At 35.2% G+C, this 21275-nt stretch overlaps 1 protein-coding gene across 1 annotated transcript in view; it reads left to right on the forward strand.

The window, feature by feature from the left end:
• LOC109047022 (LIM domain-binding protein 3-like) overlaps positions 1-21217 on the forward strand; it is a 37710-nt gene extending 16493 nt beyond the window's left edge. The window contains exons 5-17 of the mRNA XM_042768306.1: positions 1428-1450; positions 3064-3267; positions 5282-5448; positions 5560-5596; positions 6720-6812; positions 12493-12651; positions 14937-14993; positions 16002-16141; positions 16960-17350; positions 18122-18302; positions 18395-18515; positions 18608-18723; positions 18828-21217. Of these exons, the coding sequence (XP_042624240.1) occupies positions 1428-1450; positions 3064-3267; positions 5282-5448; positions 5560-5596; positions 6720-6812; positions 12493-12651; positions 14937-14993; positions 16002-16141; positions 16960-17350; positions 18122-18302; positions 18395-18515; positions 18608-18723; positions 18828-18917 (1779 nt within the window). The 3' untranslated portion in view covers positions 18918-21217. The remainder of the gene's footprint in view (positions 1-1427; positions 1451-3063; positions 3268-5281; positions 5449-5559; positions 5597-6719; positions 6813-12492; positions 12652-14936; positions 14994-16001; positions 16142-16959; positions 17351-18121; positions 18303-18394; positions 18516-18607; positions 18724-18827) is intronic.
• The last annotated feature ends 58 nt before the right edge of the window (positions 21218-21275 follow it).

A 21275-nucleotide genomic window follows, 5' to 3' on the forward strand; every position in this document is an offset into this window, starting at 1 on the left:
AGTTATACCAGATAATGCATCCACCAGAGTTAGATTGAAAAAAAATTGGCTGTCAAAATGCAAAATACACTACGGTTCTAAATTCTGGGCTCAGTAAATTTTTTTTTGTTTGTTTTTTTTGGGATGAAATTAATACCTATTAATTTTATTTAGCAAGGATGCATTAAATTGATCAAAAGTAACTGTAGACATTTTACAGTTTATTATAAAAAAAAATGCAGTTCTTTTGAACTTTCTGTTGAAAATTTATCATGGTTTTCACAAATATATTAAGCAGCACAACTGTTTTTCTTGATAATAGTAAGACACTTGTAATAAGAAGAAATGTTCACCAAAATATTATATCAGAATGATTTCTATATTGGAGTAATGGCTGCTGAAAATTCAGTTTTGCCATTATAGGAATAAATTACATTTTTAAAATATATTAAAATAGAAAATAGTTATTTTGAATTGTAATAATATTTCACAATTTTACTATATTTCTGATCAAATGAATGCAGCCTTGCTAAGCATTAGAGACTTTTTTTTTTTTCAAAAACATTTAAAAATCAAACAAACAAACCCTATGTTTGAAAACAGACCCTAGATTTGTATCTGCATAGATTTGTGTTCTTATAAGCACAGCAAGCTGTTGTATTAAGACATTAAATGCACCATATCACTTTCCCAGTTTGACAGTTTCACTTCTGTGTTGTAACCTCAAAGCAATGCACTTTGGCAGTACTGTGGTGGATTAGGTAAATGGACGACAATGTCCTGTACCCCTCTCCGTTTACTCTCTTCCTCATATGCGGTGAAAAGGGTCTTAGCGTGTGCCTCAGCCCAGAGGAAATCTCAGGCCGTCCAGTGTTACGGTTGGAGACGGGTGAGAAAGCACCTGGCGCGGCTCTCCCTATAAAAGGTCATGGAATTTCAGGGTTCAGTTTCCTAACTACACTGATACACCCCCACCACTCCCTCCTGTCACATCTTTGCAGGGAGGCACTCTTATGAAAATGTATTTCTCTTTTGTCAGTTGTGGTCAGTGACGCATCTTTCGCGTTCAGTTAATTATTTATTTGCCTCTTTGAAAGGCGACTCGCTACTGTGTGCACAAACACGTCATATCACTCACGCCAAACACACACACATTGGTGTGTAATTTCTGTGCCACAAACAGAATTTGTCTATTTGAGCAGCACGACTGGATCAATGTTGGGTCAATCAGTAGCTTGAGTTTAGGGCAGGACATCCTGTGGAAGACAGGAAGACAGGAAGTGTTTGAGCAGGCATTATTTTTACAATTCTGAAATTACACACTGCACCTTGAAAATCTGATGAGATTCCTCATCTTGAAGAACTTTCACTGGCACAACCCTTCCATGTTAAGTTAATGTGAGTTGCTAACCAATTTCCTTGTTTCTGTTTGCTTTCGCCCATTGTAGGTTATTACCAACACTCCTGCCAAGTTAGTAACAGCCTCCTGGCATAACGTTGTAGTGCTCTGTGTGGTATACGTGCATGGAATTGTTTGGAACTGCCTTTGTGGTATACAGTGTGGTTAGTGAGATTTGTCATCCTGTGCAATCACAGCTTGCTTTAATGATGCACTAATGCTTAATGTAACCTATACTACAACATAGAGAAGCATATCAGAATCTTTGGAATATGTACCTATGAGAATCCCAGTTGGAACCGTGCTGCAGTGTGTGTTTTAGGAGACTAGAGAAGTTTGCTTGCTGAACTCATGTTGAGCGTTGAGAATATGTTTGTCATAATTTTATTGGTCCCCGTAAGGCATTCTCCGTTAGTATACTCATAGTCTTTGGGTTGGGAATCAAGAACTGCTTCTTATGTTGTAATTACCACATTTAGTAGATGGCAACCCGGGACTATTAGTTGTGATCTGAATTATGTATTTCTGTTGCAACACTATTAACGGCAAAATTAATTTGTGGAATTTCAGTAATCAATAGACAAAACCACAATATAACAACTAACAGTCATTATTCAAATAATATTTATAGTTTATAGTTAATTATTTAGTGGGGTATTAGTTATTTAACTCTTTGATAGCTACATTAAATTGTATTTTTTCTCATTTATTATCCGATTACTCATGCATTATTAAGACATTAACAATAATCAGTTATGGGAATTACTAAACAGAATTATTCTGAAATAAATGCTTAACTATTTTACTGCTGAAGCCCTTGCTATTTTGAGTGTTTCTGCATGATGATGTGGTGGTCATGTGGTACAAGTTGTAAGAGTACAAGTCTTAACTACTTAAATGCCATGAATGTACCTTTATTCACAAATGAATTCCATATGTTTTTTTTTAATACCACAATTAAATGATGTCCAGTTCTGTTAACAGTTCTTGCACATGTATGTGTTAATGTACTGAAAAATCTTTTCCAAGAATTGTTTAACATTATTAATTATTAAAATCACCTTTTTATTTATTTTTTTCAAGTATTTATTCTTTGAAATGACTAAAAGAATCACTAAAAAAGCCATTAAGGAGCTGGAATGGTTAAGAAGAGGAATTTAAATTCTAGCTAATTCCCATCCCTGTTTAGTATATTATGTTGTACTGCTTGCTGTAGTTATATATACAATAAGTAATTGTATGTGTTGTGTGCAGTAGTAAGTTTTTGCTGTGTGAAGTGTGTTTTTGATGGGTTGTCTAGACTGAGCCTTTTATTTATATATTTACCTATTTAATTATTATCATACTGTGGTTTAACTCACTTTGTCTCACCTGCAACACCTGCCATCATGACTTTCCATGCTGGTCCAGGCTGGTCTAGCTGGTGAGCCAGTATAAGCATGAACTGGTCAAACAGCATGGTTTTTCTGGTGGTTAATCTAATCAAGGAGCTTTGTTGAAATACCAGTATTCCAGCATCCAGAACACAACATATGCTGGTATTGTCAACTGGGTTCTTACCTTTCCCTCCCAATTCACTGTCCACATACTCTTCATCTCACTCTCTCTGGCTAACCTCCATGTTATCTCTCTTGTCTCTCTTCTACCCATACTCATCCCTTATCACCGCTCCCTCACTTGTACAGAAATGAATACCTGCCCAGCTTCAACCCAATAGCTCTGAAGGACACTGCACTCTCCACCAACAAACCCATTGAGGTGAAGGGGCCTGGAGGCAAGGCCACCATCATCCATGCGCAGTACAACACCCCCATCAGCATGTACTCCCAGGATGCTATTATGGATGCCATTGCTGGCCAGTCCCAGGCCAGAGGTAGCGAGCTGTCTGGGTAAGACCCGTAACACCTAAATGTGTCTTCTCCCTCCTCTCGTGACCTGCATGACACCCGTTTGCCATAATGCCTGTCAAACAGCCACGCTTGTCTCGGCCAGCACTATCTGCTAATGCTCAAGAGGCTAAAGACTTTCCCAAGGATGTCTGATTATAGTCTGGATATAGTCTTACTCTTTTTCGGTATTACAGTATTGATCTGACAATGATTTAAATCAAAGTCTTCATTGGTAGCATATGTTATGCTGAGTTTCTGTGGAACCAGCTGGATTTTTGTGTGGTTTTCAAAGGGGAATGATGATGGGAATGCTCAGTTGCACAAGTTAGGGATCGTGGTTTATGAGTGAACTACCCTTCAAAAGTTTCGGGTCAATTTTTTAAAAATAAATTTTTATTATTAGTATTTCAGCAAGGATGCATTTATTTGATCAGAAGTGACAGTAAAGACATTTAAAATGTTACAAAAGGTTTCTATTTCTATTATCTTTCTGTTAAAGATTTCTATTTCTATTATAAGTGCTTTTCATGTGAACTCTTATTTATCAAAGAATCCTAAAAATATATATCATAGTTTCCACAAAAATAGTAAGCAGCACAACTGTTTTCAATATTGATAATAAGAAGAAATGTTTCTTGAGTAATGGCTGCTGAAAATTTAGTTTTGCCATCTCAGGAAAATATTATATTTTCAAATATACTAAAATAGACAACAGTTATTGTACATTATAATAATATTTTACAATATTACTGTTTTTACTGTATTTTTGATTAAATATGTGCAGCCTCGGTGAGCATAAGAGACTTTTTTCAAAAAAAAAACAAACAAAAAAAATCTCACCGACTACAAACTTTTGAAAGGCGGTGTGTGACTCTGTAATCTGTACTGGAGTGAGTTGTGTATTTGTGCACTTTTTCTACTGCATATCCATGAGTTTTAGCAGTGGTCTACTTATTTTTATGTTTGTTGGTGCCAGTTTTCTGATGTCCTGTGGTTTTTGTATGGTTTGAGATCATGAAAATGAGAGATGAGGCTTTCGGTCTTGTATTAGAAGCCACTCTCTAATGCATAACATAGAAGCTTTATCTAACTGTCCCTCTCTCACTCCAATCCCTTCATCCATCTATCCCTCACACTCTACATCATGTACCCTGTCCCCACCCTACCTGTGTCCAATCTCAATGGTCCTGCCCGCAGCAATGAAACTGACTCTCCGCTATCGTAAGTAGCCTGATCCATCTGTTTGATATGATTAGTCTCTTTTCGTCTCTTCCCTTGCGCATTGCATGCCTGATCACCACATTATCCCTTTCTCTCTCATCTCTCTGTCTAACCTGCCTTTGATTGATCTGGAGCATCTGGAGTTCTGAAATGCACCTGGTTTTCATGAGTCGAGACTGTCCTGTGACTGCTGAATTAGTTGTATTTTGTCTTTTTATTTAGCCGAATGCATCGATGACCTCACATACTACTCCTCTTTTTGTTCCTCTCAGACTGCACCTTTCAAATTCTATTCTGAAACCCTTAATATTGCTGCTAGGTGACTTTAAGAGTGTTTGGTGGAAACGTGTTTAAATGTTGAGGTTTACAGAAGGAGGCTCTGCTAATGTGGAAACACAAAATCTGTCAGAGATTGAGTTTTAAATGCCAACAACCAGTTTTCTGAATGCTCTGCTCTGTCATTCTTCTGGGTAAGCGATATAACGTGTCTAAAATATGCTGTCATACTGCATTTGGTAGTGATAAGCAAGCTTCTGGCCACAATGCCCATGCTTTTATTTTTATTAACACTTGTATGAAATATGCTGCAAAATATTCATTGGTTTATATAATATCATCAGTTTTAACAAACATATGTTAGGCTGTACACTGTAAATTAGTGATAATTGCGGTAAATTAATCAGAATGGATGCATTTACATCCCAGTGAATTATCTATACAGTTTCAAGTTCAACTTCAAAAATGCTTTTAATGTCATTAAACATGAAAAGACTGGCTCTTTCTGTGGTTGCAGTAATCTGCCAGTTAAAGACCGTGTTATAGACAGTGCTTCCCCAGTGTATCAGGCCGTCATCCCCAGTGAAATTGATAAACTGGAGCCACCTGATTGGGCCAAAAGAGCCGCCCAGCTGCAGTCCAAGTCCTTCCGTATCCTCGCCCACATTACTGGAACTGAATACAGTAAGTCTGCCTTCATGTTTTTGTCACTTTGCTTTTGTTTTGATATAGATTCTGATTTACAGTGTAGAGTCTGACATGTTCTCTCTTTGTCTTTTCACTTCTCCTCTGCAGTGCAAGACCCTGATGAGGAAGCTCTAAGAAGAACAAGGTAGGCATCTAGCAGCAGCATCTGGTGGCCACATACTTGACCTGTGCTGAAATTTAGCCCTCTGCCTCATGAAACTTAAAAGGCTGATCAAAAAGCTGACATATGATCAGATCCCCCAACCAGACCCCCAAAATCAGACACCACTCTCTGTGCTGAACTTGATTCACACTCATTAGATGCATCAATCTAATATAGCTTGGATGTATTCATAGTAGTCTGTATCAGGGGTGTAGTACAGAGGATTTGTACTTTTTGTTAAAGAAGCTGTTATATGGTAAAGTTTGAGTAGTGAAATATAATTTTTTTTACATAAATATGAAAATATTTAATTGAAAGTACCAGAGTTTTCATATTTAATTGTACATTAATTGTACATATTGAATTTAGAATTAGATGTTGCATTACAAAATGTTTTTTTAACCCTGTCTTTGCAAAACTATATAAAATTTTTCAAATTGGATGTGCAAATAACATAACATATAAACCCAGTTACTTGACCTGAAGAGTTTTGACATTACTCTCCATTAAACCTACAGGAATTACATATTGCAAAACCAGAAGTTCACCCACCTAGAAAAGTAATCCACCCCAAAAGGGCAACAAACATTTAACTACATAGTGTAGTAAAAATAAAACTAGCAAGGTGGAAGGTCATTCGTAATTACAATGATTAAAGTTATGATATATATTTTGAGATGTAAAGATTTTCTCTAAATTAATTTATAAAGACTAAAATATATAATTAAGTATAAGTATAAGTACAAGTATAAATTCCTAAAATTCAGAAATGACTACTTATTAATTTTATTACTACATTAGTAATGAGGTACAGTTAGTTAAATACTGTACTTTACACCCCTGGTTTGTGGTACTTACATCAAGCTTTATCTTTAGCTCTCATTTATTTCACACTGTAGTTACATATCTGACACAATACAATGCAGAATGTGACCCCTGGCATTTAGTAACTTGAACATTTTAGCTCAAGGCAGCCACCAATATCTGTATACACTCACATCTTGGTCAGGGAAGTGAAGGCCATATTCCCTAACCCATTTCTCCACCCTCTTTTTTCTCTTTTTTCCTTCCCCTTTTGTCTTGTATATATGTCTTGATGTTACAGGGAAATGTTTGAATCTGAAGCCAAAGGCCCTCGTTTTGCTAAACTGAAAAACTGGCACCATGGCCTGTCTGCACAAATACTTAATGTGCCTCAGTAAAGCACCCCAAGATAGAGAGAGCTAGACAGGTGGCATAGACAGAATGCAGTACTGCTATAACAGGAAAGTCAGTGCATGTGAGAGGAAAGCAGAAAGAATGAAGAGAAATGTAAATTATGTTGTTTGGCTCATCACTACAGTCAAGCTAGTTGTTCACTCTATAGTATAGATTTAGGAATTGTTCATGAGAGTGCTGCCACCATGTAAATTCTCTCTCTTGTATCGGATTGTTTGCTTACACACTGATGGTTGTTGAGAACATCATTGCATCTGTGCACAAGTCTTTCAAATCCATCAAATAAAAGAAATGTGATGAACTAATCATGTGGAAAGGCTTTTTGGCACTTGGATTTGTTTAGGTGTGAAAGTATCTATGGATTCAAAAGATTTATGTGTACAGAAAGGAAATTAACTTTAAACTTTGAATTAAATAATGTTCTTTAAAAATGTCCTGATATTAATCTTTAGATATATAGCCTATAGCCTGATAACTTTCACTCATTCCCATTTTATTCTTGGCCATAAGTTCACAAAGAAGCCACTCTGCTTTTTAGAATAGATCAGTGGTTCTCAGCATAGGGGCCTAGGTCTTGGCAAACTTCCATGGGCATAGTGTTGTTTAAAATTATTTATTTTAATGATTTAAAACTAAGTTTTTTAAATGATGTTTAGCATTTTAAGAATTACATTTATTGGAATATCCAACTAATCCATTTCTAACTAATATATCCATGGAATATCCATTTATTGGAATATCTTTTAAAATGCAAAAATGTGTGTGTGTGTGTGTGTGTGTGTGTGTGTGTGTGTGTGTGTGTGTGTGTGTGTGACTCCTCAATACTGATTTCTTTTTTTTTTCTTTTTTTTTATTAAAGAACGTACAGAATCAGGACATTAAATCTTTTGGAATCACAAAAATAACTAAAATTCTTAAAATTAAATAAAAAATATTATTTATATTTTTAAAACATTTATTTAAAAATAAATAAATAAAGTGAGCAGTGTTGTTATAATTATGTTAAAAATACCAGAGGAATATGGGGGGGCCTTTGAATAATATTTTGGACAATGGGGATCCTTGAAGAGTCAATAAACTTGAGAACCACTGAATTAGATCATTTGTTATTTGACCTTTTTCTGTGTAGATCTAAGAGTCTAACCCTTTGATACTGTGATAGCATTTCAGTGATTACGTAAGGGCAAATTTGTTTAAAAAAGTTAGCAAATGTTGAAATCGCTTGCACATGCAGTCAGTTTTATTCCAGGAGTCATTTCTTATCTGTTGAAAAGCTAAATCCTGACAGACAGTCACTAACACTATTATCTCTTTGAAGAAATTTTTTTCGTTGATGTTCTGAACTTGACAGACATTTCTTACTTAAGCCTGTGGTTAAATATTAGACTGCCCAGGGGTTTCAAGTGATAAGGATGTTGATCTGTCTGTCAATTGTCTAACTATCACAGAGCTTTGCATATGGCACTGATCTGGAATGAGACTGGAAAAATGTTGTTACTCTGATAGATCACTATTTTGAAATCCAGTGGTTTTACTTTTGAGAAAATTAGGCTGTTAGTAAGATTTTATGGAGGGACTGTAAAGTTTATTTGTGTAGGAAGAGTAATAATTTAGCTAGATGAGTGGTGGCTGAAGGGACAAAGCTCTCTGTCTGGAGGATGAGCGAAGGCACGTGAAGCCATCAGAACTTCAAACGGTTGAGCAAGAAGGATGTCAATGTCTGTGAGTAGAGAGAGTCTATAAACCAGGACTTTTCCTCCAGGTAATTCTGCTTGTCTGGTTGTCACATAGGGAAATGGTGTTAGCTCTGCTTTGGGCTGGTTTGCGCTAAATTTTTATTTATAGTATAGAACTACAGTATGCCTCTGCTAACCGTGTCCTTTTCTCATACCATCTCACCACTGGTTTACTTCACTTCTGAGCCTCCAACTTGCATGCAGTGCATGCTGGGAAGTCTGTGTGACCACACTGGAGTGCTTGTGGCCCTGGGTGGCTGGCCCCTCCCTCACTCTTCATCCTTGTCATATTTATTCAGATCTCTGCCTTCATGTACATATGAACACATCATGCTAGACATATGTTGCATCAGTTAGCTCTTTTGTATGTCATGCTGTCATTTTCTTCATATTTTCAGTCTCCAACTTTTTATCAGACACTTCTCATTTGATTGAAACAAAACATTTATTTCATTGCACATCACTGCAGTGCTGTTTCCTGCTGTCCATTAAGTGTCGTATGTTTATTTTTGCTCGTTCCGCCAAGAATTTTGTTTTCGATATGACTTATCAACTTGGCACTTTATTGGTATCAGTAATTTGATGCTTTTTTCTTTTTTGGCTCTATAATTGTAAGCAAACAATATCAGATTGTTTGCTTACATATTGATGGTTGTTGAGAACATCATTGCATCTGCACAAGTCTTTCAAATCCATCAAATAAAAGAAATGTGTTTTTTTTTTTGGCACTGGGATTTGTTTAGGTGTGAAAGTATGCATGGATTCAAAAGATTTATTTGTACAGAAAGCAAATGAACTTTAAACTTTGTATTAAATAATATTCTTTTAAAAAATTCCTATTAATCTTTAGATATATAGCCTATAGCCTGATAACTTTTTTTAATGAAAAGGCTGGAAGTAATCATTCCAATTTTATTCCCATTGTATAATTGCAGTGTTATTTTATAATTATTAATATTTATATGCTATTATGGTATTTATTGATATTTTGAATTTTACTTTTATATTTTCATTTCATTATTAGTTAATATTTTAGTAATTATTTTTAATAGTTTTCCCATTTAGCTTTAAATTATTTTTATTACAGTTTTAGTTTAGTAACTTCAACAACTTATTTTAATTAGTTTCCAAGGCCACATTTCTAATTTTCAATTCCAAAGTTTTTTTATATATATATTTACTTAATGTTTCACATTAACATGCATTATATATTATATTATATTATAATGTTATGTTATTTTATATTATATATTATATTATATTCATGTATTGTGCTTATATTGTGTATATATTATTGTACTTTTTAAATATTAAAAGGTCAAGCCAGCAGAGTGCCACCATTTTTTTATTTGGTCAAAGAACAATTATTTTGGTGTTTTTATTTTGGACAAATTTCTTTTTTTTCCACCATGCTAATATAGATTGCATGAATCTGTTGAATGTTCATTGTTGTATTGTTCTACTAGTCTAGTCTTTATACACTTTGTGTTGCAATCATTTAGTGTTAATTATTAGTATTTAACAATGTTTTTTCACAAATTTATTTATTTAATGTTTAAAAGCCTCTCCATAATTCTCTACATAATATTAAATAATTAGTTTGGTGTTTTTAACCCATCATTATAAAGGTTATTTTCTGTCATGCATGATTGTAAGTAGATACAAAAGTGGCCAAATTATCTTTTTTTTAAGCTTTCAAAGAAACACAAATAAGTCTTTGCCGTAACTCGTTACCCAGTCATATGTCTTCCTGTATTTTATGTTAACAGATTTCTTTAATGAAAGGTCTTAGTATTTTCCTCAAAACAGTGATACATAAATGGAAACAAATGGAAACCAGAACCTATCCAACATTCAAAGCTTTACAGTCCCTTCAATGTGTCCTGTGTGTGGTTGCATGAATATTTCATATTTTATTCAATATTCATTTAGTCTTTCCTCACAACCCTCTACTATGCCAATTGCTAATTTGCATGTAAAGAGAGATAGTCTACATGTTAGGCTGCTTTTCATGAGACTGTGTTGCACTAATCCGCTTTAGGATGAGAACACACTTTTCCCTATGTCCAAGCTGTGTGTCAAGCGTATAATGCCAGCAGGTGGCACTGCAGTATCTTGTCTGAATTACCCTCTGCCTGTCTTGACTCTCTTTGCCCTTTGGACCTGGTCCATTAAATAGCGAGTTAGATGTTTTCAAGTAGTTTAGTACATGTTTCACTTGCAACCCCTCTTTCTGAAGGCATTGTCTGCTTCTGTGATCTGTATTTTATTGTTCTCTGAATCTGTGCTGAGATTCAAGATTTTGTTAATATAACTAAACCAGAGTTTGACAGCCTAGCTAGTTGATGAATACAGTGATTAGGACTTTATGACCTATATAGTGTTTTTGTATGTGTGTTTGTGTGTGAGAGAGAAAGACTAGAGTCATGTAATCAGTGATTTTTTGTTTGTTTGTTTGTATGTAGACTTTCTCTAGTTTCAGTCTCTCACAGCTTGCAATAAATGCTAATCTGTGTTTGCTTTCTGCCACCAAACACCTCTTCCAAAACCCCTCCGATACACACATACATGCTTTTCTTCCATTATACACTTCAAAATAACATTGTGGGATTCCATACACATACAAGTTCATCACAGAAAGTGTTTAAATCTTCGTGAAGGCTTCATAAATGTCTGCAACCAACATTTACAGACCTTTCTCTCTGTTCCAAAACCATAACTCAATATGAGCCACAGAATGACATTAAAGCTGAAGTGTGTCATTTTTGAGACAGCAAGTTCACAAATTGGAATTGCAAACATAGCTATTTTTATACAGGTTTCCAGATTATTTTCCCTCTTTTTTTTTTATTGGTCGGACAAACAAATAGTCCTGTTCCAAACTAGTTGCATGAGACTGGGTTGGTTAAGCCAATGTTGCTGTGTTGGATTGGTCGTAAACATGAGATCAATCAACAGGAAAACTAACAAATGGTTCACTTATAGGTGTTTCTGCAAATTAACATGGACTAAATACAAATAAATAATTAGACACTTCAGCTTTAAATGCTCTCTTTATTTAATCTTTTACCTCACTCTTCCCTATGGGCTTTTTCAACATAAAATGAGACCGGAAGAGAGAGAGAAGGTCAGGAAGGATGGTTGCGGAGTGTGTAAAGGGGGTCAGCCATCGGTCCACCACCAGGCCAGCTGCTGCTAGGTGCCTGCCTTTTATCTTCTTTCTCCTGCCTGGGCGGCTCCAACACCAATCTATTTTCATCATTTGACTGTGTTTGATTATGTACCGGCCAGGGGATGCCAATTGATTAAAGAAATGTCTATTTGTGAATAATGCACTTTTCTTTGCTTGGATCACAGGGGAGTATTATTTAACACTAATCTACTGCTCTCTAACCACTGAATTTTGTTTTATGGACACGCTAAAAGGGTTTAAGTAGCATAGGTATATACCCCCGTCATTGTAAAATGGTGAGGTCCTGCCATATGCAGTTCATTGCCCCATGTTTGAGGACATGATTGATAGTAGCCCTTATGTCTGGATTCATTTAATTCATCCTAGAATAGCTGCTGAGACACCACTGTAAAATACAGTCCGGTCCTTCTTCACAGCTCAAACTGTGACTCATACCAAATCAATAGTTCATAGTCTTTTATGTTACAGTTTTTACAATCCTTCAATGACTAAATAGATAAGTATAACGAGAATAAAGCAATTAACATTTCTTTCCCCCATGATGGACATCCTTGCATTCTGCTTAGAATTGTTGTAAGCATGAGAATGAAATAGCTACTTATAACAAAATGTAACTTAAATTAAGCCATATATACATACATGGCCTGAAACACGGCTGCTGTCTGTATTTATGGCTTGACATCAGCCTGACATCAGTTTCTGACATCACTGCAACCTAACCTTGTATCTAGTACTCCGGCTGAGCATGCTCCAGTTTCCACCAGTATTGCACCTGTCTGTCCGCCTACTATCGCTGCTTTGCCCAATAAGCTCCTTTCGGAGCTGCAGATAGCCAATCAGGCACCCAAGCCTGATGAGGAGCAGGTTCCTGAGCAAACCACTGTAACCAGGTAAAGTTGCATGCGTTGCATTTTATGCTTGGTTTATTATATTTCTCATTGGTATGTATATGTGCAATGCATACACAAAAGATTGAGGTCAGTAAGATTTTTTATTTATTTTTTTTAAATAAAGAATTTATTACATTTATTCAGCAAGAATGCAAACTTATTGTAATATTACAAAAGATATTCAATTAAAAATTGTATTGCAGTCATCAAATATTAATATTAAACAGCACAACTGTTTTCATCATTGATTGATTATAATGAGAAATGTTTCTTGAGCAATAAATCAACATATCAGAATGATTGCTGAAGGATCATGTGGAGTAATGGCTGCTGAATATTCAGCTTTACAAACAAAAGAGTAAATGACATTATAAAATATATTACAATAAAAAAACATTTTAAATTGTAATAATATTTCACAATATTACTGTTTTACTGTGCTTTTAATCAAATAAATGCTGTCTTATTGAGCACAAGAGACTTCTTTCAAAAACATTTAAAAATCCTGCCGACCTCAAACATTCGTAGTGTTATTTATGTTCTAAGTTGTATTTGCTGTTTTTCTGTGGTTTGGGGGTTATTTATTCCTAATTTTAATGTTTATATAAATAGCACAGTTTAAAATTTGATTACCTAAAGGCCATTTGTTTGGCTGTGTGTAGGACATAGCATTAGCAAGTTATTTAAATTTTAATGAACTTCTCTTACTGGAGACATGTGATAGATGTTATAGAAATGTAACTATTTATATTAGATTTTGACCTAATGTTTGACAGATTGTAGGACAAAGTCAAATTGTGTTAGAGCAGAGAGTCTCCATTGATCCTGGAGACTCAAAGCAAAGCCAGTTCTCCAATCCTATTAATGTTATAATCAATGACTTTAATCCTCTAATATGATCTTCTTTGTCTTAACCCAATTTCTTGTTGCAGCTGCTGCTTCATTTGCTACAGCTTATTACTACTTACACTCTTCCCCCAAAGGAAACTAGAAACTCACATTTGAATCAATCCATGTCATCAATGACAGGATGGCTGTTTATTTTGGCCTTCTGCTTTTATGAGTGGCATCTCTTTATCATCACATTGTTCAGCAACGGGACTTGACCAATAGAAAAACCTCCCAAGACTTCCATTAACTACTTTTCCATTAAGCTTAAGATCACCATAAGCAGTCATATGTGCCATCTTCTTGTGTAACTTTAACAACAAAAGTAACAGCAGCTGTTTATAAAACCAGAGATAAAGCAACTTAATATATTTTCTCTGGGGATTGAGCATGTTTATTTTTCTTTCTTTTTTTTAATGAGGTACTACTACACCTGATGCTGTAATGTAACCCTCAAGCATTTTATTTGCTTTTTTGATAAGTCTCTAACAGTCCCAGTTAAGTCTCAGATCTCGAAGTTGCCTTATTTTATGAAATCTTTTTCATTTTCTTATATGTAATATTAAATGTTAATACTTTAGAATAGGGAAAACATATTCACTATTAATTAAGTTTTTCCTCAATAAACTCCTAATTTGCTGCTTATTATTAGTTAGTAAGGTAGTTGTTAAGTTTAGGTATGAGGTAGGATTAAGGGATCTAAAATATGCCATGCAGAATAAGGCGTTAATATGTGCTTTATAAGTACTAATAAACAGCCAGTATGCTAGTAATATGCATGCTTATAATAAGCTAGTTAATAGTGAGAACTGGTCCTTAAAATAAAGTATTACCAAAATAACAATTAAGTCTCCAGTACTTGTTAAAAACCTTATTCATATTTTTTGTTAATTCAGATTTAGATGACTATCTTTCATTTGTCTCCTACTACAGGAGCCAGTGATTGAGCCAGCAGCTGACTTAAAGACTATTAAGTTTCAGGTCCACTCTGTTAGCCCTGAAATGTATGAATCTTGTGTTAACTCATTTTTGTACTAGCTTCTGAAATATAGTTGTTGGTACATGGTATATCTTTGCATTGAATTTGTATGTTTGTTTTCTGCTTTGTGTGTGTCTGCATGTCTTTATGTTGGTAAGATGGTTTGTTCATGGTCTGTTTGTTGCCATGTTCACTCATATTGTACTCTACTCCTAGTGTACTGTTGGTATATTCAGACAAAACAATAACAGAATACATATCTGACAAGTTATTTAAATATTTACTGCATATTCAGTTCATTTCAATATTTGGATTAGTTTGGAAGTCATACAGACATGAGTGCACATGACCACTCTCTGGTTCAATCTAGGCATGATTGGTTTGACTGTCCACAATTTTTGTCTTTGTTACATTATAGCTTCAACTTGCAGACCTCTATGGGTTACACTTCCCAGTACAAAACCTCCGTCTCCAGGTACTGCTGTTACCAGCTCTGTATTCAAACAGCAAGTGTGTTTTCTCTCTCCCAGTGTCAGAGTGGCCTGTCACATGTGCCATAACACATATTTTCTCCCTTTCTGCTTCTTTTAGCCAACTTACCCAAAGGACTTACTTATGCATGGGGTATTGTTTTTTAGCTTTCATGTTGTAACCATTCTTGAATAGGTGTCTTTATGTATATACATGGAAAGCATTTGTGTAATTTTACTCAATTTAATGGAGACTATCTCTTCTAACACTGTTGTTGTTACTAGACTGTCTTTTTCTTGTGCACTACTCTGTTAAAATAACACTAATTTTTGCATTAAAAATGTATAGAAGCGATTTTAAATGTGTATGTGATTATGTGGTCAGACATCCTTGGGTAATATTAGCAGTAATATCAGTCTCTGAGAACTGAATGTGCATCCAAACTTAGAGTCAGTAACCCATTTAGAGCCTGTGGACAACTAAATTTACTAAAAGAAATATCACTCCTTTTCTATTTGTAGATATTTGCATGACTATAGATGTTTTAAAAACAGCTGACATACTGTAAAAATAAACAACCTTAGGAAAAGCTTATGACAACTTATTGGGTAATGTGTCATGTGGTGTTTAATTCTTGTTGCCCTTTCTGCAATCTATAATCTATTATAGATTTTGCACGTTTCTGTGATATGTACCACATATTTAAAACTTAAAATGCAGTTACAGTTTGCACACAGTACGTATGTTTGGTGCAAATACGAATGATGCAAATACATAATTTCACAGAGAGAAAAAATATGGGCATCAATGGGTGAAGTCTTGTAAAATGTGTAGTGGCTCTTTATAAAAAAAACATCAACAATATAATTATTATATATTACAATTATAATTTATAAAAAAGAAAGCATCTGCAAAAGTGTATTGTAAATGTTTTAGATTGATCAGAAAAAGTTTAAGTTGTTAGGAAAAGCAGAAAGGAGGAGTAAAATGTTTCTGGTCTGTTCTTCTGTAGTTCTTACACCCAGCCTCCACCTATGCAGCAACCACCACCATCCATGCAGCACAGCTCCATCCAGATTCCTCTAGGTCCACCTCCAACTAAAGTGGTCAGCACTGCCACCATTGTGCCCGCAGCATACCCAGCTGCCCCAGGTAGCCAATGCACATACAGTGGGTATAGAAAAGAATCACCTTCTTTAAAATAATCACATTTTGCTGCTTTGCAGCCTGAAATGAAGACGGACACAATATTTGTTTTATCCAGTTGTATTTACTCAGTGCAACTTACAACATTCAAGTGAAAGATATAACACCAACATAGAAAAAAAAAATTAAATAAAAAACAGAATCAGTTGGAGTTGGAAGAAGGATCACCCCCTTGTGTCAGTGTTTTGTTGAACCAACTTTTGCTGTAATTACAGTCTGTTGTGATATGTCTCTACTAACTTTGCACATCTAGACTTTATCATATTTTCCCAGTCTTCTTTGCAAAACTGCTCAAGTTCAGTTAAATTTGATGGAGACCATTTTTCCGGAATGCAGTCTTCAATTAATTCCAGGGATTTTCAGTGGGGTTTGAGTCTGGGCTCTGAGTAGGCCATGCAAAGAAATTCACCCATTTCTCCTTCAAACACTGTGTGGTCAGTTTTGCTGTGTGCTTTGGGTCATTGTGGAAGGTAAACCTTCTTCCCATTGACAACTTTAGCTACATCTGACTGAGATTACAAGTCATTTTTCTGACATGTTGCTGTTATATCTTTCACTTGGATGTTATAAGTTGCAGTGAGTAAATACAGCTGGATAAAACAAAAACTGTGTCTGTCTTCATCTCTGGCTGCAAAACAACAAAATGTGATTATTTTAAATGGGGGTGATTCTTTTCTTTTTTATGTAATTCAGTATATGTGTGTGTCAATTTTTGTACGACTGTATATTTGCAATACTAGCTCATGGGCATCTTTTATCACCAGCTCCTCCAATGGTTCACAAACCTGCTCCTCCTCCACCTGCTCCTGCTGTAGCTCCAGCATCTTCTTCCAACAGGCCTCCTTGGGTTACTGATGGGAACTTTGCCCAGAAATTTGACCCTAGCAAACCCACCACCACCACAAATATCAGAGTGAACCCTCTTCCCCAGGCAGCCCCACCACCACCAGTCTACATCCCCAACCCTGTCCCTGCTCCCACTCCTGCTGCACCCAGCCCTGCATTCAACCCTGCCCCTTCCCCATTCAACCCTGCCCCTTCCCCATTCAACCCTGCCCCCTTCCCACCTGTGGCTCGTGGAGTTGCTCAAAGAGCAGAGCGGTTTGCAGCCAGCAACAGAACACCTCTGTGTGGAGCCTGCAACAGCATCATCAGGTGTGATAACACTTGTGCAACATTCACCCATCTGTAATCACAAGACCTCTTGTGAAATGTGTTTTTATTCGACTTCGGACACTTTTATGTCCCAGAGGTTGATTTTTATTCAAACAAGCAGATTTCAGATTTTTCATAACTAAAACAAAAATGTATTGATTAAAAATCGTTTTCATTAATTAAAATATAGCTTAAAGGGATACTCCATCCCAAAATGAAAATTTTGTCATTAATCACTTACCCCCATGTCGTTCCAAACCCATAAAAGTTCCGTTCGTCTTTGGAACACAATTTAAGATATTTTGGATGAAAACCGGTAGGCTTGAGACGGTCCCATAGACTGCCAAATAAATAAGTGTCAAGATCCAGGAAAGTATGAAAAGCATCGTCAGAATAGTTCATCTGTCATCAGTGACTCAACTGTAACATTATGAAGTGACGAGAATACTTTTTGTACACAAAGGAAACTATAATAACGACTTTATTCAACAATTCCTCTTCTCTTAGTCTCTCCAAATCAGCATAGCGCCATTTTGGCAATTCTGAGCAGTACGCAGATGGTGTACGTTCTTGTTGAATAAAGTCATTATTTTTGTTTTTTATTTAAATACACTTGAAGAGAATATTTTTGTGTCACTTCCTTAGCAAGACAGAAATCTGTCCAATGTATTTATTTATATTTAAATAATTACTGTTAAATGTTCTCAAAATACAATTTGTCTTTGATGAATGTCCAAGGACATTTTTAATGAGTGTTTTTGGACTCCTCAGGGGACCATTCCTGGTGGCATTGGGTCGTTCCTGGCATCCAGAAGAGTTCAATTGCCATTATTGCCACACGTGCCTGGCTGATGTCAGCTTTGTGGAGGAGCAGAATAATGTTTACTGTGAAAACTGCTATGGTGAATTCTTTGCACCTACCTGTGCTCGCTGCAACACCAAGATCATGGGAGTATGTTGAAAACATATTAATATTGCACAGACATGACTGAAAACACACTTCACAGGAACTGACAGTTATTCCACTCCACATCTGCTCAACAGGAAGTGATGCATGCGCTGCGGCAGACCTGGCACACCACTTGCTTTGTGTGTGCAGCTTGTGGAAAGCCCTTTGGAAACAGCCTCTTTCATATGGAGGATGGTGAGCCGTATTGTGAGAAAGGTATGGGAGCCACCAGCTATGTCTGACAAAAATTTGTATAAATTATTTACAAGTTTGGTATATACATTTTCATTAAATATTTCTGTCACCAGATTATATTGCACTCTTCAGCACAAAGTGCCATGGCTGTGACTTCCCAGTTGAGGCAGGAGACAAATTTATTGAAGCTCTTGGCCACACATGGCATGATACCTGCTTTGTTTGTGCGGTAGGTTCAAAATCATTGCATTATAGCACTTATATACTTTACTTACTATAAATAATTCAGCACTGAGGAATTATGACTCTATGCATTTCTGTCCCAACATACAGGTGTGCCATGTGAACCTGGAAGGACAGCCTTTCTATTCCAAGAAAGACAAGCCCTTATGCAAGAAGCATGCACATGCCATCAATGTGTAGATGCTTCAACATTGCATCAAAAGCTGTCAGTGAAGGAACTAAATGCAATTGTTACATTTGCATGTGTGGGTTAATGGCAAGACATCAGTGCCAATCCAAATGACACAACAATTTATATTAAAGATATACAGTATATAGTTTATTAAACAGCATATTACTAGGCAAATGACTGAATGATACATAAACTAGGACGTTTGACATTTTTAATCCAAATCCAATGTGCACATATAATTCGAGGTCATTCTTTATCTTTATTAATACCCTAATACATTTAAATACATGCACTTGTTTGTCTGATATACATTAATTTAAGAGATAAAACATTTTCACATTTTGGGGGGTTTGGTGAATTTATGCAACATACAATTTTGTGATATTTTTGTGACTAAAACCTAAAAGATAGTAATATTATACATGAATGTTGAAGATTGCCTGCAGATGTAGTTGCTTTTGACATAGTCTGTCATGTCCTGAATCATTCATAAACCAGAAACAGCCTGAAAAGGTCTATGCATGTTTTTATGCCTTAAACTGTGTTTTTATTCCATTACTATTTGTTTTCCTGAACAATAATGAGGCCTATAAATCCCTGGCTTGTATATCAGTCACAAAAGGCTGTTAAATACATTGAGACGGTATGTTGTTGTGCAGTCTTTTCAATACTGAATGAGTGTTTTATGTGTTACTAATCTTGTTTATTTGTGCTTTTAGTGTGTGTGAAAGCAAGTGAGCTAACTCATGCATATGTGATGTTGAAATTAGCATTATGTGTCATTCTGTTTTTATCAACTTATTTTAAGAATATAAGCAGGGCTTCTGAAAAGGAATTTATTTTAAACATAATTTATTTTATTTAAATAATTATTTCCCAGCTAATAATAATGTCCAGCTCTCAAGGTTTAACAGAGGATTTTTTTTTAATTGTTCATGTTTTGCCTTGTCACCTATGAAAGTTGATTTTTGTTCTGTTATTTATTGTGTGCATAATCTTTGCAAATGGTGTACTGTTCTGAATTTGCATGGAAAATTTAGTTGTTTTCTTTGCCAAGAAGGAGGGATTCTGATTTTAATTGAATATATTCTTTAATTAACAAGACAGAGCCACACACAAGGATGAAAGTTGTGTTGTTAATACGTTTCTTAAAATTAATAACAAATGGGGCAGCTGAGACTTTTTTTTTCTCTGTGGGTATATGCTACCAAATGATGTGCATCTTTAAGATTATAGTAAAGTTGTGGTTTCATGCTACGCAGCTATTCAAGAACATCAAGGTCAAATTCTGAGATTGCAATTGCAGACACTCATGTTTTCCTAGGTAATACTGATATTTTATGCATACAATTCATTTTATGAAATGGTCTTTGATTTATCAGTATATATTTTCACTGCCATATTGAAGTTAATCTAACCTACCACAGCTGAAATGTGTTCTTAGGACTACTTTTGATTTTGGCTTGTTTGTTTTAAATATTACTAACACCATGGTTTGGCATATCATAATTGCCTCTCTTAAATGTAATACATTGTTAGCTACTTTTTTTTTTTTTTTTTTTTTTTTTTTTTTTTTTTTTTTACACAAGATTAGTAAGTTACTTAAAATGACATTAATAGCAGTGTTGTGTTCAGAAGTGGGAATGTTGTATCTGTTTTATCATTTTTCAAAAACAGATTTATTTGATGTAATTTAACACCATTAAATGCAAAGCAGTCCTTTTACACATAATGTATTATCTCGATTTGCCATCTGCTATATTCTGCAGTTCACCTTGGAATTACAGAGATAAAAGACTGATCCATAATTACATAGTTTTCACCGATTATTAGTGTTACTGCAATAATACAATAAAGAACCATATACAGTATGTGTTATGTGACAGTCATATTTATAAACATGACGTTCTGGAGTATGTGTTAAGTGTCATTAATACAATCTTCTGTTGAGAACTACAGTTTCTCTCTTGGTGTTTATGTATGAGAGTTCAAACTGAGATGTGGCTCTACAGAATACTGTAGATTTACTTTATGTAGTATCTACTTAAACATGAGCTGTATGTGTATTTGTTTTTCCAAGATGGAATGAAAAAATAACTTGTTCTCTTTTTTTTTTTTTGTATTTTAAATTATCTTGTGAAAACAGCCTTATTACTTTGTGCTTATTTTGACCATGGCCTTAATGCCCCAAAATTCACCTAAATCTATACTGAAGTGTTAAATATGGCTTTATAAACTGAAAACAGCTCATAACACAACATTTTACGGGCACTGTTCTTAATGTATGATTAAATATTATTAAACTGTAGTGAAGTCTGGACAGCCCCATTACTACTTATTGACTTTTGTAGTATTTAAATCTATTT

The sequence above is a fragment of the Cyprinus carpio genome, chromosome A13 (assembly GCF_018340385.1).
Source record: "Cyprinus carpio isolate SPL01 chromosome A13, ASM1834038v1, whole genome shotgun sequence".
NCBI lineage: Eukaryota > Metazoa > Chordata > Actinopteri > Cypriniformes > Cyprinidae > Cyprinus > Cyprinus carpio.